At 41.6% G+C, this 19,823-nt stretch overlaps 1 protein-coding gene across 2 annotated transcripts in view; it reads right to left on the minus strand.

Annotated features, from left to right (window-relative positions):
• Nucleotides 1–19,823, minus strand: part of lpp (LIM domain containing preferred translocation partner in lipoma) — a 199,289-nt gene that overhangs the window by 14,939 nt on the left and 164,527 nt on the right. The window contains exon 1 of one of the 2 annotated variants that reach the window (XM_007571363.2): nt 15,339–15,504. The exons of the other annotated variant lie outside the window; for it this stretch is intronic. Coding sequence (XP_007571425.1) covers nt 15,339–15,452 — 114 coding nt within the window. The 5' untranslated portion in view covers nt 15,453–15,504. Of the gene's footprint in view, nt 1–15,338; nt 15,505–19,823 lie in introns of those variants that run through there. 2 annotated transcript variants of the gene reach the window in all.

Genomic DNA, 19,823 nt, shown 5'->3' on the forward strand with positions numbered 1-19,823 from the left:
TCTGCTGATTTAACAAACCCTGACAAGCAGCTTCTCTCCCTTTTTATTGTTTAATGTGGGCCAATCAGGGAGGACAAAAAAAGAAATCCTTTCTCCCAAAAACCATCACAGGCTAATTACAAAGCGCGGAAGCTCGCAACATGACAGGTGGTTTCATTAACCTGTCAGGCGTTGTAAAGGATGAGGAGCAGGGAAAAAAGGAAAATGCTTCAAAGTAGAAACAGCAACAAGGAGATGGAGTCAGGATTTGGGGGAAAATAATTCAACTTTTTTTCTTTTCAAAGCGACACTTCAGAGTGCTAGCCTGCACCGCTAACCTGGGACATCAGGAGGCGACTTTTGCTGCTGCAGGCGTCAATCTAATTCTACGAGTCTGTCAGAAATCAGTTCAAGACAGCATAAATAAAATGACACTACGTTATAAGAAAATCTAATTATGCAGACATATATTCATGTCATCATAAAACTAAAACTAGATAAGTAGTAGACTGGGCAAAGTTTGGAAACAGAACATTTTTTTTGCTCAATGGCCAAGACCAGCCAGCCAATCAAACTTCATTTGTTGAACATCTTTCATACAGCGTAGTGTACCACAAAGTGTCTATGGACAGATATTAAACCAAGTAAATGGACAAAAGTTATTTTTGGTAATAAAACAACCAGAAGTTAAAAGAGAAAGAGAAATCATTCAATTATAGAAAGTAAGGAACTGATGGAAACACAGCTGTGGAGGTTAGAAAAGAAACACTGGAGAAATATTCAACAAATTTAGAAAAACAGTGAAGTAATGATAACATTTACAATATTAAGGAACAATTTGAAATATAGAAAATATAAAAAGATGTGTGAAACCAAATGGTTACCAGAACTGGATTATTTTTAGACACTGACCGGTGGCTGGTCTTTTTTAAAATAGATGCATACAGATAGTCATGCTAACCTCGCTAACATGAGATTCTAAAGACTAAATGTAATTTTCAAATACATTTCCTTGGTTTATACAATTAAATAAATATAGTTATCTTGCTGTAACAGCCCCATCATGTACTGTCAAGTTTGCTTTTCATACAAATAATTACAGAAATCTTAAGAATGCTAGAAAGAAATATTTTCAAAGCTATTAATTGTGGAAAAAATCAAACCAGCTAAAATGTTCATCTTTCACTAATCAGTCGATTAGTTAAAGTTACTGATGTGTCCAATTTAGGGGCTGCATGTTTTGAAGGCTGATTATGTCAGAGATGCGATAAAGCCGGTCCAAATTCAAAGGCTCCTCCAAATGTTAAAATTAATATTGGCAGATTAGCTAAAACTAGCAAAAACTGGAATTAGCACATTAGCTAAGGCTAACCAAAACAAAGCTGGAAGGTCACTGGAGAAAAAACATGTTTAGGAATTTGTAAAGTATGTTAGATATCTTAGATAGATGCTTTCATCTATTTAGAGGCGATTCACTCACCAGTAAAAATTCTGATGCTATTCATTTACTTCTCATTCAAAACCTCTCCTCAAAATAAACGTATCCTCAGTTACGCTTAGTTTCAATAAGTAGCTCTGACTAACCCCATTGCCTGTCCTCCAGCACTGAAGAAAACAAACGGAACTAAGGAAATACATTTTTGCATGACTTTAAGTATTGGAAGTGAATGCATTTTTCAGAAGCAGGCCTGACAAAATAGTCTCTTGGTTTCAAACATTAATGATGCTTTTGAGATTGAACTCTTAGTTTCCCCCCAACAAAAGCGGCTTCCAACTGTGAGAAGCAGCTTGTGAGATATTTTGCCTAAGCTCCATGAAATGCAGAAAATGGAGCAAATGGACTGAGATTTCGGGAGCCACCTTTAGTCCGTTCGCTGAGCAGGAGAAGGATTTATCACATGCAGGGGTTAAAGGGTGTGTTACTGCGTTCTGAAGCCAAATCACAGCGGTGTTGGCCAGAGGAAAATGCCAGAAATTTGCTTTTGGTTGAGGGAAGCTCAGCTGGTTTTAAACCTCCACACACATTTGTGGAAGGACTGTGGGAGCACCACCCTTTCCTGATCCGGGGTCTGCTCTGGCCGGAGAGGTGGAGAAGTTTAGGAGTGCATTGTTTCAGCTGATCCAGATCGATGTTTTGCAGCCCAACTCTGACCTGTGTTCACATCCACAGCCTCTGGCATTTGGCGTGCAGCTTTTATATCTCTGATTGCTTTCCAGAGAGCGGTTCCGACACCCCGAGTCCGCCCATCCGTCCGCGGTGCGTCTAAGCATCAGGATCGTATGGAGACACGCAAACAGGACTCGACACCTTTACAAAATCCTGTCTTTTGACGAGCGTGTTATGTAAATCACCCACTCGAATCTTCTCGTCTGCTGCCCATAGTCTAGGTGTGCGTGTTGTTTTGTTTACGTGTGGGTGTGAGTGAGCATGTCATGCAGCGGAAAGCGATTCCACTAATGGTTTGCTAACTCTGAGACTCAGTGACCTTAAAACCCATCAGCTGCGGATGTTGCGGACGGAGGGCTTTGTGACGCGCCACTCGGTCCGGACGAGCGATCCGAGGTTTGGGTGTCTCTGACCTGGAACGGTTTTATCTCCGAATGTGGTGTGCCTGCCACGCTCGGCTCGGCTCATTGTGTCAGTGTGAGAAATTCACACCAGTTTATAGATGACCAGCGTGTGCAGGAATGGGGTTGCATCCTGCCAGAGCCCCTCAAGTTAAAGAACCCCACTGGAACCATCTCAGGAGTCCCAGCCAAGTGAGATCCTTTTTCCGTCGACTTGAAGTTCTTTCACAGCCGTCCGGACAAACTAATCTAACAGCACACGTCCGGTGATGTTTGCATTCTGCGCTTCTGCTCTGCTGTGTGCTTTACTTGTTCACTCAGACATCTTATTCTGGCTGCGTGATAACATCAGACTAGATCCAACATGGAGAGACAGGGTTGACATGCAGCTCATGACTTGCTCGGGCCTTTCTTCAAAATAAAAAAGGTGGCAGCAGGGCCCCCCGCTCCCCACCCAGATCCTTCTTTCCCTCTCTCTCCGTCTGAGTCGGCCTGCCTGTCTGCCTTAAATTCAGGCTCCGCAGCAGAATGCGACCCCTCTGGACTTTGGGCAATGTCTCCTGCTCTGGTTACAGAGAGAAACTGACAAAGACCCCGGCAGTAGCGCGCGTATGCCATGAGTTGGAGTGACATTGTGGTGGGTCAGCAGTGGGTCACAGAGATTTTCCTCTCCTGCTTGCTCCTGTCGAGGGCCGCTCGGGGTGTTGGACCAACAAAAACACTTCAGGAGGCCAACAAAAGACGGCCCGCTACAGAAATCCACTCATTGTTTGTCAAAAAAAATGGGCTTGCAGTTATTCAAGTGTTTTGCAAAACTCAATTTGCATGTGCTTCTACTTCTGAAATAATTTGAACCAATAAAAGGCAGTTTGAAGGATCTCACAGTAGATGTAAAGCATTACTTACTAGTGAGGAGCAGAGAGGCACTGATCCGATATTAATGTCAGTATCGATCCTGGAAAAAATTCTAGATCAGGTATCGGTGGCAATGTGTCCGAGCCATAAGGACAGATCTATTCAGTCTAGCTCTATGCTTTGTGCTCTGAGTGACGTCTTGCTTTATTCTTAACTTTACATAATATTTAGGATTCCTAATTGCCCGTTTTGAACCATTTGAAAGAAAGTTTATTGCAGTTTATTTTTTTACATGTTTGACCAAGGTGGTTTCTTTATTATTTATTTTACATTAGCTGTTGTACTCCTGATGGGCCTGACTGAATAAATTAAGGTTGTTTTTACATGTTTGATCAAACTTGTGAAGCTATTGGTGTAATTAAGTGCTGTACTTTGTAATTTACTTTGTAAGGAAGACACAGTTGTATTGTGTTTTATGCCTGACACAAAAAGAAATCATACAATAATACATTATTCGAGTATATTTGCATATACAATATGCAACAATTTACACACATATTAATTTTTTATGTCATCCAGTGCTTTGTATCTCCTATTCAGAGAAATGTGTCTTTCTGCTGCGTTTTACAATCTGCAGCATCAATCACTGAGTGTAAAAGCTTCATTCCAGGATTCCTTCAGTCAGATGTTCTTAAGGTTCTAATTTATGATTTCTCAGGTCAGATCTTTAAGTTCTCTGATAAAGACAAAATCCCTCTTCCTGATCAGAAGTAGTTGCTGCTTGTGACTAACAGAGAGGTCAACAGTGACCTGACCCCAAAAATAGGTCAAAATCACTACGGTCTGTTTTTAGTGCAGTTTGCTTTGTGAATCTGGTGCAGAAATGAAGAAAACAGAGCAAAACAGCAGCAAAAAACTCTGAAAAAGGCTGCACTGCTTTGTGTATTCTAACACCCTCTGTGCTTCTCACTCACTCGCCTGTAATAGATAGGACAGTTGCATTTCCTGTAGCACGGGTTCAGTAATAAAAAGTAATGACTTGCTTGAATTCTGTGGGCTCACACCCACTGTACAGCACAAATTATACACGCACATAATTGTCTTGGCAAGTCTGGAGACACACTAAGATGTGAAACCCTATTCATGCGAGTGCTATCTAATTGGCTCTCTCCTTTGAGGAATTAGACCGAGTTAATCACGTCTGAATATACAGAACTCAATTAGAACTCGCCAAGCTAATGCAGACAGCCATGAATATTTGATGACACAGTCAGCAGAAAGCAGAACCTCTGCGCGAGCGTACAAGCGGTGTGGGTGTGTACCTGCCGCGGCCTCTCGCCCCGTATGGCGAAAGGGCCCTGAACGCATCGCGCCAGCTGAGGTTTCCGGGGTCTGACTACCTGGATATCCATCACGGAGATGTGACAGGCGTGTGGGCGGAGTGCAGTCGTTTCCGATTAGTAGCGTATCGCGGCTACATTACAGATTTTCTCCACCTTGTATCTTTCTGCCGATTCCAGTGGAGTCGGGATGTTTTTCGAAACACTGGTCGGTTCCTACGTCCTCGTCGTCAATGACAGCGGTGGTTGGAAGGGGAGTTCTTGGGGGATATCCGATTGTTAGTTTGGAGAGTCAATTGTCCTGTGTTGTGAAGGACATTGATTGCCAGGGGCCCCCAATACAGCTGGCACCCTGTCTGTGGCCCTCCTGGTTCGCCTGGGGAACTTGCCTTTGATACATGGATCATTTGATGATGTTGCCCTTGTTGGAGCTCGGTTTTTGAGTTGACATTCTGCCACCTTGCTAAGAGATGAAGCCAACCCCAATAGAGGCACGCAATCCCATTCCGCATGCACTCATCGAAGCCCAAACAAGCAAAGTCAGTCCTGCAACCAAAGCACTTTTGTCACAAACGATTTGTTTCCATTGCTACATTAGAAAGTTCTGCAACCATCAGATGATAGAAATATTTACAAATGTGTTACAAATTATAAATTTTAAGAAATATAGAGACGAGGGTTTTTACAGAGTTTCCTTCCAGCATCGCACCTTTTTTAGCTAGAGAACCCGGCCATTGCCTTTCCACGCAATTCCACTTGATTCTCATCTCCCTTCACTGCTCAGTCTGGGACTTCTCCCATCGAACTCGATTCCTCCAGTAGAATTTTAACAGGGCCAATCAGCAAAGAGAAGGAAGTTGAGAACGATGACAATTTTTCTGTGTTGTTTTAATAGAAGTCTGCCTGTAGTTGTAGCAATGGCGACGGTGAAAGATACATCAAGAGCAAATGTTAGCGATTGGATAAAATTTAAAACCTCAACCTCTTTGCCGATTTTCTGAAAAATGACTTTTAGACTTATCCACAAAGTTTTCCCCGACCTGTCTGCTGTGTACCTTGGTCTTCGTAATCCTGTTTGTTCACTAACGTTCTCTAACAAACCTCTGAGGCCTTCATCAACACAAGGAGAATCTCATTAATAGATAGGCAACTCAAAGATAGCTCATTGCCGTGTTTTTATTTCGTCAAATTGTATTTGTGAAAATTTAGAAAATCATTGCTTTTTTTTCATTTAATTACATGGTTCTTTTGTTTATCAATCACAGAAATTATGGATAGGAATACATCGTTTGTGATTGTAACAGATTGACGACGTTGTGTTCAGATATCAAAGTCAGCATATGATTCATTATGTTTAGAAACACTGATTCAGTCACACCTTGTAAACTCTGCATTCACCTCAGCAGCAGGGAGCTGTTCACTGCTCTATTCATTTCTATCTCTTGTATTCAAATGAGGGGATGTGGTTATCTGACGCAGTCAGACAAGGCAGCAGCAGCAGTTAGCCAGATTGGTACCAGATTAGATCAGCTCTGCAGTCTGTCTGTGGGAAGACCTGGGAAATAGAAGTGAGTGGCTTCACAGCCAGTTCACAGTTTATCTTTTCATTTATTTGGCATTCTATAAAAGCACATCTGGAAGGGAATCAACTAACTTTGGGTGGGTTGAGGTGCTCCGAAGAACAGTGAAGATTCAGGGAGTAAAAAAAAACGTTAAAGACAGATGAAGTACCTGCGGTCATCCAAAACGACAGGCAGGAGAGGAAACGAGAGTGTGGGTTGGAGTGGATTTAAGTCAGTGTGAGGGGTAGAGTATCAGAGGAGGTTGTTATGGATAGGGTAATGAGTAGGCCTGTCGCGATAAACGATAAATCAATTAATCGCACGATAAATTAAACCTATCGACCTCATTTTAATTATCGGCTTTATCGTCTCTTCCTGCCTTTTTTTCTTTCTCTTGATGACGCTGAATGAAAAAAGGCTCAGTTCCGGTGCTCTCCACTGACCCTCCCTTCCTCATTTTTTACCTGGGTTCGATCGAACCCCAGGTGTTCGATGAGTCGGTCTCAGGGGTTCGGCAGAGCCTCTGCCGCGGAGGTAAAGACACACTTGTGTAAAGTCGTGATGACGCCCCGCTTGCCATCACTTGCTGCAGAGGATCACGTTACATTGCTTAGCCAATCAGAGCTGATTGAAGGAGTTCCACTCTCAGCATGGATTTGAACTTGTGTCTTGAATTACTTCAGCAAAGCTCACAGCTTTTACCAAATTCTGTAGCTTTCTGTGTACTTCTAAATCTGCTCCTTAGTCGCATCTTTTCGGGCCTGCTACTGCCTCTAGTGGCGTGGGGGTGGTAACATAACAAACATAATTACATTACTAAGTCAGAATACCGCAAAGTTTTTATTATTTATTATTCATTTTTCATTCTCTTAAGAATGTAGAGCTAATTAAATGACCTAAACAATTCCTTAAAGTGGTTCCAGTTTCTCTTGATGGTCAACCTGTTGAAACTGTGGCAAATTTGAAATACCTTGGTTCGTTCCTGGACAGTCAGCTCAACTTTGCTGAAAACACTGACTATATTTTGAAGAACTGTTCTCAGAGACTCGACCAACTCTAGTTGGGTCACCCCTATGTCTTGAATTTTGGGGGGAAAAAAATATTTTATTTATCACTACAGAAGGGTTCAGTGAATGCGCATATGAAAGTGGTGGGTTGGGTACCTCAAAAAAGGTTAAGAACCACTGCCTTAGTGTAATGTCCACCACACACTACACGAGTTGTCGGCCGATTTTCAAAACCTGAGAGACGCATTAACCGACAGAAAGCCTAGGTATAACATTTCAATCGGGTTCGATCATTCCGTGTGGTCTCCAGCCACATGGGCACAACATAATGGCTACAAGTCCAGGGAAAATAGGGGCAAAAAATTGTGTAATGTGAACTATTGCATCAGGTGGTCGGATGTGTCCCTCTTCTCTACTTAAATCTAGTGATTACTGAAGGACAATATAGTATACAGACTTCATAATCTGCACTCTTGGTTGAATGCAGTATATATTTCCACTTTGGCTTTATGTTGTTTAGTTTTTATTAAAATACGTTTTTTGTTAATGGAGACTGAATATCCGTTTTATTTTTGTTTTTGGTTGTTTTGTTTATTTATCATCAATTCTAGTGTTATGTGTTCTTTTGAAAATAAAGTGTATCTATCAATGGCAGGAAATCGCATGCATTATTAGTCACTAAAACAGCAATTCTTTAACCAGTAATTTGAAATCAAAACTACAGTTGCACTTCTGGCTTGCCATGAACTGGATGTGTGTTGTGAAATGGGCCTAAATGTGAGAAAGATGGCGATTTTGATCTATGACGTTTTTAAAATAGATTCAGAGTTCAGCTGAGTCATGATGAGGTATGTTACTTTTCAGTGACCTCCCGGTCTTTCCGCTCCCCTTCATACAACTGGATCAACTGGACATGTGGGAATGAGTGCCTTAAAGTGCTAATTAGTAGCTAAATAATTAGCAGCTAAATCAAATATGCACTGATGTTTGTCTTAGCTGTCTGCAAGGGTAAGTTAATATTATGATGCATTTAGTGTGACAGTGGTGTGTATGTGTGGTTTATATGGTGTAAAGCAGTGGTCTTCACACTAGAACTGCACACTAAAAAGCTAGCTTTTTAGCTAGTTTTAGCTAGTCAATTAGCTAGCTTTGAAAACTTAGCTTCCCCTCAAGTATTTTTTAAAATAAATTCTAATGTGGTAATTTACCTGGCTGCTTTGTGACCTTTCAGTTGAATAAAGTTTGACATCTCTGTTGAAGATTTGGTTATTAAGTCAAGAATTCTTTATGTAGCTAGCAGATTCTACATGGAGGAAGCCCGTTTACCCAGCGGTTCTGTTTTCACTCCTCATTTCCATCTGTTTTCCCCCCAATAACTTCATTTCAAACAAGAACCACATAGGAACAAAATAAAACACAGACATTAGAGAACAAATACAACATCTAAGGGCATCAAAGAACATGTAAACTATAATGCTAAAATTAAATTGTAGTCTTTCAAGGTCAGATATAATTTTATATCTGACCTTAGCTAATACTGAAATTAACACTTTAGCATTAGCTTCTGCTGACTTACTGTGTTGGTGTAGTGCTTTAGCATTGCAGGACTCAGATGTGTTTAAGTCTGAGAAATCACCAAAAGTAAGCTATTCAAAAACATTTAAGATATATTTAAATGTCAACTATAAGTCATTTGTAAAACAGACTTTGCTCTCACACATTTGGACCTTGTCAACTCTCTCTCTCTCTCTCTCTCTCTCTCTCTCTATATATATATATATATATATAAACTCACAACAGAAATGCCACAGAAAATGAATCTGAATGCCATTAATTATAGCTCTCAAAGGAAAGCCTGTACTTGCTTAAAGTAGTACCTGCAGGTTAAACCTTTACACAAACCACCAGTCTCCGATTGGTGGTTTGTAGCGCTTACCTTGAAATTCCACTGAAACTTGTGGCAGAGTTACTGGGGTTGAGGGAGACGCACACATATTGTTTCCTTCCTTTAATAATGAAATCAGTTAAAGTAGCAGACCAAACAGCTTTAGTTAAATTGATAAGCTATTTAAAGAGGGAACACGGACAGACAGCGGAAGAGTTCTGACTTTCCAAGACACTCAAGCAAACTGCCGGGGTTAAAAGCTCATCAGCCAATCATGCTTCCTAATGGCTACTAGTTCAAGGCGCTTGTCTTTTACAACAGCAGGATGGAAAGCCAATTTATTTTAAATAACACAAAGATAATAAGCTTTATTACATTTATGGCGTCCGTGACCTTGGTGGTCTCAAAAATTTGGTAAAAAAAAGAGGCTGAAATAGATAAAGCTCTTTGTCTCGGCACATCCTTTCATTACTTTTCTTTAAGAATGAAGCTCGCTGTGTTACTTTACCTCTAAGCCCGGTGCCCTCCGGAGGGTCTGCGTCTGAGCACGAGAATCAACAGAAAGGCAGAACGGCAATTCTGAGTCACACAGGACCCAAAAACGTTGCCATTCATCACCAGAGTCTGAAATAAAATGGTTGCTAAAGAACACTTTGAAAAGAAATGAACCCAGAACTCGGCAGACCCAAAGTTGGCAGTGGAAATATGGCATTTAAGTAACGTGCTGCTGTGGTAACGAGGCAGATATGATCCGGAGAACAGTAGGCATGGTAACCTGTGTAAGTAATTAACCTCGGTGACACTGAATCCCACTGCTGAATCTCTTCAAAGACCAGCACGGCTATCAGATATATGACGGGTCCCAGCTGCTTTCAGCTCTGTTAACTAATGTGCTCTCATGGTTAGAGGCACGGTTCCTAAAGTGAGAGCACAAAGAAAATTACCCTTCCTTCCCGTCCTTAATAGATGCCTTAACTCCAATAATCCCCACTAACTGAGAACATTTTGACTTTTAAAATTAAGATGTGAGAGCTGGAGGAACACAGAGCACTGATGTTCTGCTCTGGTTTCGGAGGTAAAGTAAGAACGCCATTTTATTGGGTGCAACTCACCAGTACCGGATTGGACAGCCTTTCGTCTTTAACACTGCCTGAATTCTTTGTTTTTTTTACATGAAAAAAAAAAGAATTCACGATTCTGATTTTTTTCCCTTACAATTCTGACATTAATCCTCTAAGATCAAAAGTCAAAATTCTGCGAAAAAAAATCAGAAATTCTGACTTTAGTCTTAGAATTCTCAGAAAGTCAGAACTTTTTTCCCCCTCAGTGACCCTGATCCTCTTCCACAGACTTCAGTGTAATACTCAAAGAAATTTCACTTTATCACACTTTGAAGTTACAGGATATTGAATCATAAATGGACTAGCACTCTGCATCAATGCTGCCTTTTCTCATTTGTCTACAATTAACATTTTGGGACCAAAGCGTCTTGATTGGACAGTCTGTACAGTGAGTTGTTCTGTCACTGGCTTCCTCTGGTATCTGATTTTCCGAGCTTCCAGATGCCATCTGATTTATCCGTTATTTAGCCAGCGATGCTCTGAATCAACTGGAAGCCACTTCACCGGAGAGCTTTCTTGGAAAACACTTGGTGGCAGTAAAGCTGAAAGCTCCGTTTGTCATTTGCAGTGATCGACGCCTTGCTGGGTGGTGTGTGTGCGTGTGTGTGTGTGCGCTCACAGCCTGTCAGTTCTATTATATGTTTATATACCAAGCAAGTGGAAGAAATAGGAACGGGGGGGACACCTCAGGCAAAAGCTCATGAGACAAAGAGAGAGGAAACAAAAAAAAACAATGACGTGCCGATGCTCTCGCATTACCACAATTCTAAATCACTCCATGCAAAACGGGAGATTAATTGCACGGCTGCAGAGTTTATCGGCGACAAGGCGTATTCAAATAGGCGGCGATAAGTCCGGCGTGAATGGAAGGCCAAAGCAGCGTGAGGTTGGCTAGAGAGAGATATAGCAGCCTGTAAAAACCAGGAAGCGAGAGCCGCAACGATAACAGGTGTGGGAGAGTTCCTCTACATTACTAAAAGGAATCAGTAACATCTAGGCAAACGGTCTGAATGAGGCAAATCACGCTGTGGAAGAGATACGGCTCGCCCACTTCAAATGCCGCCATTGTTCCCCCAACCCGAGTATGTAAAGGGGAGGCCGAGATAAGCGCCCTGCTAATCGCCTACTTTGATACACGGCAGTATACTTTGTTGGACGGCAATCGATGTGCGAAAAGCGTATTCCTGCAATTCCTGGCAAATGGAGTGATGGCGTCTACTCAGGGCGAGTTTCCCCCAGGGGCGCTCCGTCCACCTGGACGACGTCCTACAACAAATGTGACGAGGTATCAAAGTCATGTTGAAAAGAAAATGACCAAAACCAAAAGTGGGAAATGAGCTTCCAGTTTTTAAGACGACGCGGTTTATTGAGGGAGGATTTTGAATCGGTTGGAGAAACGTTTACTAAATCCTAGCTGGTTTTGTGTTTCTTTCAAGTGAAAAGATGAGTGAGGAGAGTCAGGCAGGTGTGTTCAGCAACAAATTTCACTTTAAAAACTCCTGATGAAAGTTTGGATAAAATGAACATGGTATGTACATAAAGTACGGATGAATTATCCTTCCTCTGAAGTACAGCCAATTGACAGTTACAATTTTAACTTAACTTTTGAAACAAAATGACTTCTTTTAAAACCTCTAAAATGTTTGATTTGAGACAATAGAAGATTTTCTTAGACTTTTGAAAACGCTCTTAGGCTTAGAAAGTTAAACATAGTGATTAACCACAGTGTTAGAGTGTGATTAATCTGATTAAATGCTACAGTCGATTGAAAGCACTACTATATATAAACCTAGTCAGTTGCCGGTTAAGTCCACGGACATCAGATCGGTGTTGTATCCTGTTACATACCTGATGGCAGAAATCCGTTTCCCCCAAACGAAATCATCTTTGGCAAATTAAGAACAGCTCACCAACTAAACCGAATACTGCTTTTTGTGGGGGACAAAAGTTAGCAAATCTAAAATAAACACAACCAAACCACCTTGCTGAATGTGATCTGAGACATTCCTGGACTGACTGGAGTTTGAAGTTTTGGCTCAGTGGGCTCCAACACTCCTCCTCGGAGGCTCAGGGCTTCGAGTTTGCTCCCTAATCGTAACCGAGGCGCACGGCCCTCAGGATGGGAATAAAAGAAAAAATTACTTTCATTAAGAAATTCAGATTTCCTCCACCCTTTTGATCTAGTGCCAGAAGAACATTTATGCTGATGAAATGCATAAATAAAGTTCTTAAATGATCCCATTCCTCTTTAGTGCGTGTGTCGGAGTTGGAGAACCTCCAGACGAGACAACCACAATCACAGTGAGTGCCCCCGAAGAGAGATGACTTCCGAGACAGCCTGCCTAGGCTCTGACTGTCATGAGGCTCAACGTCCAGACTTTTTCTGCACATTAAGGCGTTTTCTGCAGAACACTGAACAACTGTGTTTTCACAAGAACTCGCATCGGCTAATTAGTCTTCAAAATTTTGAAAGTGTCTGCTGTAAATCAGCAGTTTGTTCAGAGATGCTCCTGTAATAAGACACTTCATTCCTAACCAACTAACCTGCAGAAAACTTTCTGCTGAATTTACTGTGATTTTAAGCACTTTAACCTCGCCTGATTACTGCCAGACCTTAGTCACTTCGAAGAACCTGTCTGACGACAAGAAGTAAATTAAAGAACTCCTGCCTTGATCTCAAGAAATCCAAGAACAGATGAGAAACAAAGATGTATATCGGTCCAGAAAGGGTTGCAAAATGATTTTTAAAGCTTTAGGACTCCAGCGAGTCCAAAAGCTTGGAGTTGGGCGGGTTTTACATTGTTTCTGGACTGAAATCAGTCAGATCTGGCAACCCTGGTCCCCTTTTGCTCTACTATGACAGAGCACTGACTGACAGACCAACCCACCAGGTCAAGTCCGCATGTGCGCAGTTAGCAACAGTCTCCCTGTTGCTGCCAACTTAGCGACTTTAACGCTATTTAACGACTTTTCAGACAAAAAATTTGGTTTTGTTCAAAATTGGAATTGCAAGATCAGCCAGAAAACTAATATCGGTGTTTTCATAATGTGACTCATATGATGCAAGAACAGTGTTTCCATTGCAAAATGCATATATTTCGATGCGGCTGAAATCCCAAGTTTTCATGGTACAACAATCAGAGAATCAGTGGGGGAGGTCCAAGGAAAAGCCACTACTGACAAAGAAGAACAAGAAGACCCATCTCACATTTGCCAAATAAATATCTCAATTATTCTCAAATCATTTTAGAGGATATTCTGACCAAGTAAAAGTGGAGGTTGAGAGAGAGAGAGAGATGTAACAGAGAGTCCTGTTACATCCGATGCAAAATCAAAACATTTTCAGCAAAAGAGCTAAACATGGTGGTGGTAGTATTATGGTCTGGGGCCTGGACAAATTGAGCTCTCTGAACGAGGCTGGGTGGCCATTAGTTCATGACCTTAAGCTCATTTGAGTTTAGCAAGAGGACAATGACTCAAAGCACATTGTCCAGTCCACTTCTGACTGGCTTTAAAAAAGTAGAAGGAAGGAGGCAAAGTTAAGGTCTAAACTTATACAAAATTATCTTAAATAGGCCGTGCTGAATCCCTCGTCAACTTGTTGTCATGTACGGCTGATCGTGAGAAACTCAAACCCTCTCAGTTCCAGCTGTTGTGGAGGGCTGGGCACTTCTGCTAAATGATTCCCCTGTGGTCTTACCGGATGATGTGTCTTTCCTGACAAAGGAAGCACTTTTACATTTCTTGTGCAACACATTGACAAGAACACTGCTCATACATTTTTGAAGTGGAGTGATAATAATAATAAAAAAAACCCCTGAAAATTAAAAATAACTCTGCTAATTTCTGGGATTCCTGCCCTGCAGACGACTTTTCTGGTAAACTTCGAGTCGTTGCACAAATTAGACAAAAAGTGGAGGAAAGATATTGCTGAAGAGTTACATCCAGTGTGATGATTGCAGAATCTCACACATTATCCTGTTGAGTCATGTGAAAAAGTGTAAAAGTTTTGTACTCAACAATCTCTGAATGCAAATGAGGTGAAATATGGAATTATAACCTGGGATAGAAAAAGTCAGATCGGAAAGAGCAGAATAAAAAGCGTACAGTGTTGCTGTGTGTGTTTGCTGAAGCCCATTATGTAAAACAGATACCAAATGTTAGTCTGCTGACCTGCTGATGGCAGAAACGCTGGGTTGGTTTCCATGGTTACAAGGTAACCTACTCTGTGAACCCAACTTAATTAGTGGCCAAGGTTTCTTGAATAAGCCCTTGCATTTTTCGGACTTCTTGTGTTTTTTTTTATACATCGTTCCTCTGGTTTGAGGGGAGTAGAGTTTGTTTTAGTGCATCTTATAAAAAAAGTTAAATCTAAATATTCTAAGAAAAAAAAATCCAACACGTCTCTTGCTGCTCAAACTGGTCCAGTTCTCTTGAGCTTCTTCCACATCATCAGACTAAATTAGCCTGAATTCAATCAAACATTTTAAAGACATGATAAAAAATATCAACAGTTTTAATGAGATACAGTTTATGGAAAAAAATAAAAAACAAAAAAAAACAAATTTGGCTAATAGATGGGGGCTGGTGTAGTGATGGGACCTTGCTTAATGTAAACACTACATTGTTTCTATGAAGTCTGTCTTGACATATGTCATCTAACGGTGGCCTTATTATTAGGAACACCTCATCGATGACGGGCTCGACCCCCATCACCTTCAGAACATCAAGATGTCAGAAACATTCTCCAGAGAATTCAGCCCATATCGACAAGATGGCATCAATAGCTGAGTTTCTGAGCAAATTGAAATTACGAAAATAAATTTGCTCAATTTTGAAACAAACAAACAAACAAACAAACACCCCGCCCCCCCACACACACAAACTCCTTTTCTAAGAATATTGCTAAAATCTTGCCTTGTGTCACAGACAAGGTGACACGTCATGACAAAAAGCCAAAACCTCTACATCAACAATCAAGAGAGTGACACGGTGAGGTAAGAGTAATAGGTGTAGCTTACGATGTAGCAGGGCTCACAGTACGCCTTCTTGTCCACAGCGTAGAAGGGTTTGCCGCGCAAGGGTTTGCTGCAGGTCATGCAGATGAAGCAGTCGACGTGGAACACCTGGTCCATGGCGGTGCACCCGGTGCCCTCGCCCACCACGTTCTCCCCGCAGCTGGCACAGCGTCCTGGGTGGCAAAGGCAGAGAGGAGGGCCGAGCACAGGTCAACCAAACAGTCAACTGAATGTTTTCAGCTTCAGAAAAATACAGGAGACAGATTCCACTGTTATGTATGTCATAGTGAAAAGTGACTCTAGCTCCATTAGCTGGTGGTTCTGACAGAAAATGTTTGACCTGATGCTTTTTGTAGTAGGGGTTGACCCCAAGATACAAAAGCGAAAATGAGAAGAAGTGAAAAAGCATTTAGAGGCATTGGTGTCGTTTGATAAAAAGTACAGGCATGACCTGGAGGATAAGTATTTCATGTTGCCTCTGGGTAGAAACACACATTTAGTTTACCAAATTACAGAATCTACAAACCGTTGACTGAAAAAAATAACAAAAACTAAACAGGCACGGACTGACTGTAAAAGCTAATAGTTTCACAGCTGCAACAAATTGATGTGGCAAAAAGTGGAAATGCTAACCAGAAGCTCTTCAAATTTGCTAAATATTCTGTAACTTCATTGTAACGATCACAACTTCAGACCAAACAGAAATTGAAGATGACAGTCCTGGCAAACTGATGGTACCATTTGGATTAGGTCTCTGAAAACACGTTGCTATTCAGTCCTGAATAAGACCAATAGTCTTCACTCGTAGATAGTCAGACTCCAGCTTGTGTAACCAGGCCTGGCCTGAGTGGGCTTTCAGAGACCATCTAACACATGTTCAAGTGGGGAAAGATGAGAGAGACCCGCTGACCACAGGACCATCAACGTGGTGCAGTCTGTCCATAGACTCATCTGCCATATGTGGACGGAAGACATTTTGATTGCTGCTCTTCAGGGAGTTCTCAGGAAGAGGCAAGACATTCAGTAGCTGCCAAAGAATCGTGACATACCCGCATTTAAAGCATCATGTGCTTCATTACCACCTGCCAAATCACATTTAGCTCATTGAGCTCGCTACTAAGGAAACTTTTTCAGACTGACCATGTGCAACACAGATTTCTTTCTCCTCATTTTCCCCCAAATATTTAACGGCATACTACACCGACTCTGAGAAACGTTCCACCCAGTGGTGAGTAAAGATTTAGACCAAGAAAATTATCAAGGGACTAAATAAAGGGCACAAAGGACAAAATGGCAGATGAAATGGGCGAATGAATTGGCAAAGAGTAGTTCTAAATGTCCAAGACAAGTGGTCAAAACTTCTATCACATGCAGATGATGCTGTGAAATCCATCTATGAGAATCTACCAGCCCCTAACAAACCAAATTTATACTCCCACTGTACTAAATGTCAAAGCATTCAACACGTCTATGACAAGACGGCTCAAATTCTTTTACATCATCCCAAAAAAACTAAAGCTGCCCCTTTAAATCCATTCCCTATAGTCAGAAGTGCCTCATCTTCATTTCTATTTCAAACCGACTGGATAAGGAAGGATTAAATACTATAATTACGGCACATTAAAGAGACCATACACATCACCAACGGGTGACATCTGCTAAAAAAGTCGGGCTTTAAACGATAAAAAAAAGAAAACTTTAGAAGTACAAGGAAGTCTTTGTAACAGGGGCACAAGTGAACTGATACTATTGCTCCACAAAGAGCCTGATTGCATATTGCGGGACATGGCATTTGGATATCTTTAATTGAGTTGGAGATATCTTTAATTGAGTTTAAGATGTCCTCGACTCAATGCAAGTTATCTTCAACCCAATTAATGACACTGTCAATTTAATTACTGGTATCTCCAAATAATGGGGTTTGAAAAGATATCTGAGAATGTTTTATGTTTTTTTTACACATCTGAGGACAGATGCAATCTCGCAGAGGAAGCATGATACAGTAATATTTAATTAATTCAAGTTCAGTTCAATGGATCGTTTTTTTTCCTCTCCCCTCTGCATTTCGTTTCATCTCAAAGCTGATTTGGACCGATGATTGACGCTCCGTCTGTTCTGAACAGAGCGGTTCAGGCGCGTTACAGACATAGGCGAGACGCTAACCGGGGGCAGATAGAGTATCTGATGCTTGCTTTTCTTTTTCTCCTTCTTCTTCTCCACAGTTCCACTCGCTGTTTTTCATATCAGGAATTCAAACGGAGTGGAAAGCGGGATCCGTCTCAGGTATCAGCGCAACTTTGGGCTCTGTCTTGTGCTGCCGAGATCAAACATCCGCTCGACTGCGAGGGCTCGCTAATAGTGCGCTAATCTCAGAGAAGTCATTATCTTATCACGGGGGCCGCTCCGCAAACGGAGAAAAGCATCTGCAAAAAGGACGAGCAGAACCGCAGCTTCACAGGAAGGCATTACTGGAATACTGAACATCTGTAACTCTGACTGTTAACGAGGCTCATCGTTCGCCGACGGGGGCGGAGGGGCGAGGAAAAGAAAAGAGAGGGAAATTGCAAAACAAAGGCCCGACGTTTAACTTCTCGAAATTCTTATCACAGCCGCATTTTTGCGCGTTAATCTCGAAACGGCTGTCATCCCCGGCGAAGCCGACGCGCCGACAAGTTTTCATAAAGCCTGCAATCGGTTTTCATCTGCTCCCGCAGCTCTATCCACACCTCAATTACGGCTGCGTTACCTACTGTACGGGGAGGCAGATTAAACAAACTAGTGAAGGCACGTCTCCGGGGGACATGTGGGTGTCAGTGGAATCACAAGCAGGGTAATCACTTCAGAGAGCCAGAGGGAAAGAGAAAAGAAAAGAAGAGAGAGAGAAAGAGAGAGAGAGAGAGCCTGTTAGTGGCTTCGGATCACAGGCCATCTTCAGTGAGTGGATGAGAATGCCAAACATGTCCCACAGGGCTCCCACTTTAAATAACGAGCAGGAAACCTCTCGGAAATCCTTTTCCTTTTGGCGGTCTGTGATCGCGAGGGGCCCGAGGAGATACCGGCGCGCGGCTGTGGGTGAAACGTACGCGGTTCTTTTTTTTTTTTTTTTTTTTTTTTTTTTTGCCGCACATATTCACACATATCCTAACATCAGAGCGATGGAAGGGGAAGAAAAAATACAAATAAAAATGTATTCGCGAGGCAACGCCACACATGTAGACGAGATCTGAAGTCAGAGATGTGAGTTGTACGGCGCGCTGCGTTCACCCACTCAGCAGCAGGAGCAGGAGCAGATCTGAGGCCGGCCTTCAGCCTGCTGTACGCTCTGATCTCTGCTCTCCTTAACAAACATTAAGCTCCTTCTGTTGTTTGGAGGACATTGAGGCTCTGAAATCCAGTGAACAGAGTCAAACTTATAGATGTGGAGAAACTCGTTAGCAACCCTGGTAAAGATGTGAAAGGAAGTCTTCAGACAAAATGTTATTTATTCAGCAATTTGTACATTTATTATAGAAGGGGAGGAAAAAAAACACATTTTAAGACATAAGTGGTATAATTTACTGGCAACCCTGCTGATACTTTCTACATCTCCCTTCCTGGCAATAGAAAAGTTCAATGCTTATATCTGCTTATATCTTCCACATGGTTTGTAGCACACAGAGGGATCTTTGACTGCTGGCTCAGGTTATAACAGGAAATAAGATTAGTTACCGTAGCTACACAGATGATACACAGCTCTACATCACGATGTCAGCAGGTGACTCTAAAGCCATCGATGCACTGAACATCTGTTCAGTGCTTAGAAGAAATCGATGATGTGCCAAAACTTTCCCTAGCTGAACAGAAACAGAACTGAAGTTATTATCTTTGGACCTAAAGATGATCTAGAGTCAGCGCATAGCTTCAGATATGACAGCTTCAAACTAGAGATCAGGCCCCAGATATGGGTGTGAACATTCAGAGTCACATAAAGACGGTTACAAAGTCGACCTTCTAAAACCCAAAGAACATTTCTAGGATTAAAGGAATAATGTCTCAGCAAGGTCTAGAAAAACAGCCATTAGTTTATGTTTAGTTGCAACAGTGTTTAAAATACTGCTGGTAGTTTATAAATCACCGAGCGACTTAGCACCACTAACATTAAAGATCTGTTGTTGTATCAACCTTCCAGACCTCTCAGGTCTTCTGGTTCTGCTCTGCATCCCCAGCATTTTTTTTTTCAATAGAAACTAGGACAAAAATATATAGCAATAGTTTGTTCTTTATCACTGATGTCATTTCATTCAAATTTGAGGCTAAAATAAATAGCTTATTTAATAATTCTAATCATTTCTTATGAATTAGTCAACCTTGATTTGATCATCTCTTGCTTAAAAGCTAAAATACCAAGAACGGTCAGATCCTTGGCTCATTTGTTTTTAACAGATTTATATCTTTTTAGTTCTCATTGGTGAAGAAATGACATAACGAGTCGGTAACGTGACACGTGTT

This window comes from Poecilia formosa, unplaced genomic scaffold, assembly GCF_000485575.1.
Source record: "Poecilia formosa unplaced genomic scaffold, Poecilia_formosa-5.1.2 Scaffold279, whole genome shotgun sequence".
Classification (NCBI taxonomy): Eukaryota; Metazoa; Chordata; class Actinopteri; order Cyprinodontiformes; family Poeciliidae; genus Poecilia; species Poecilia formosa.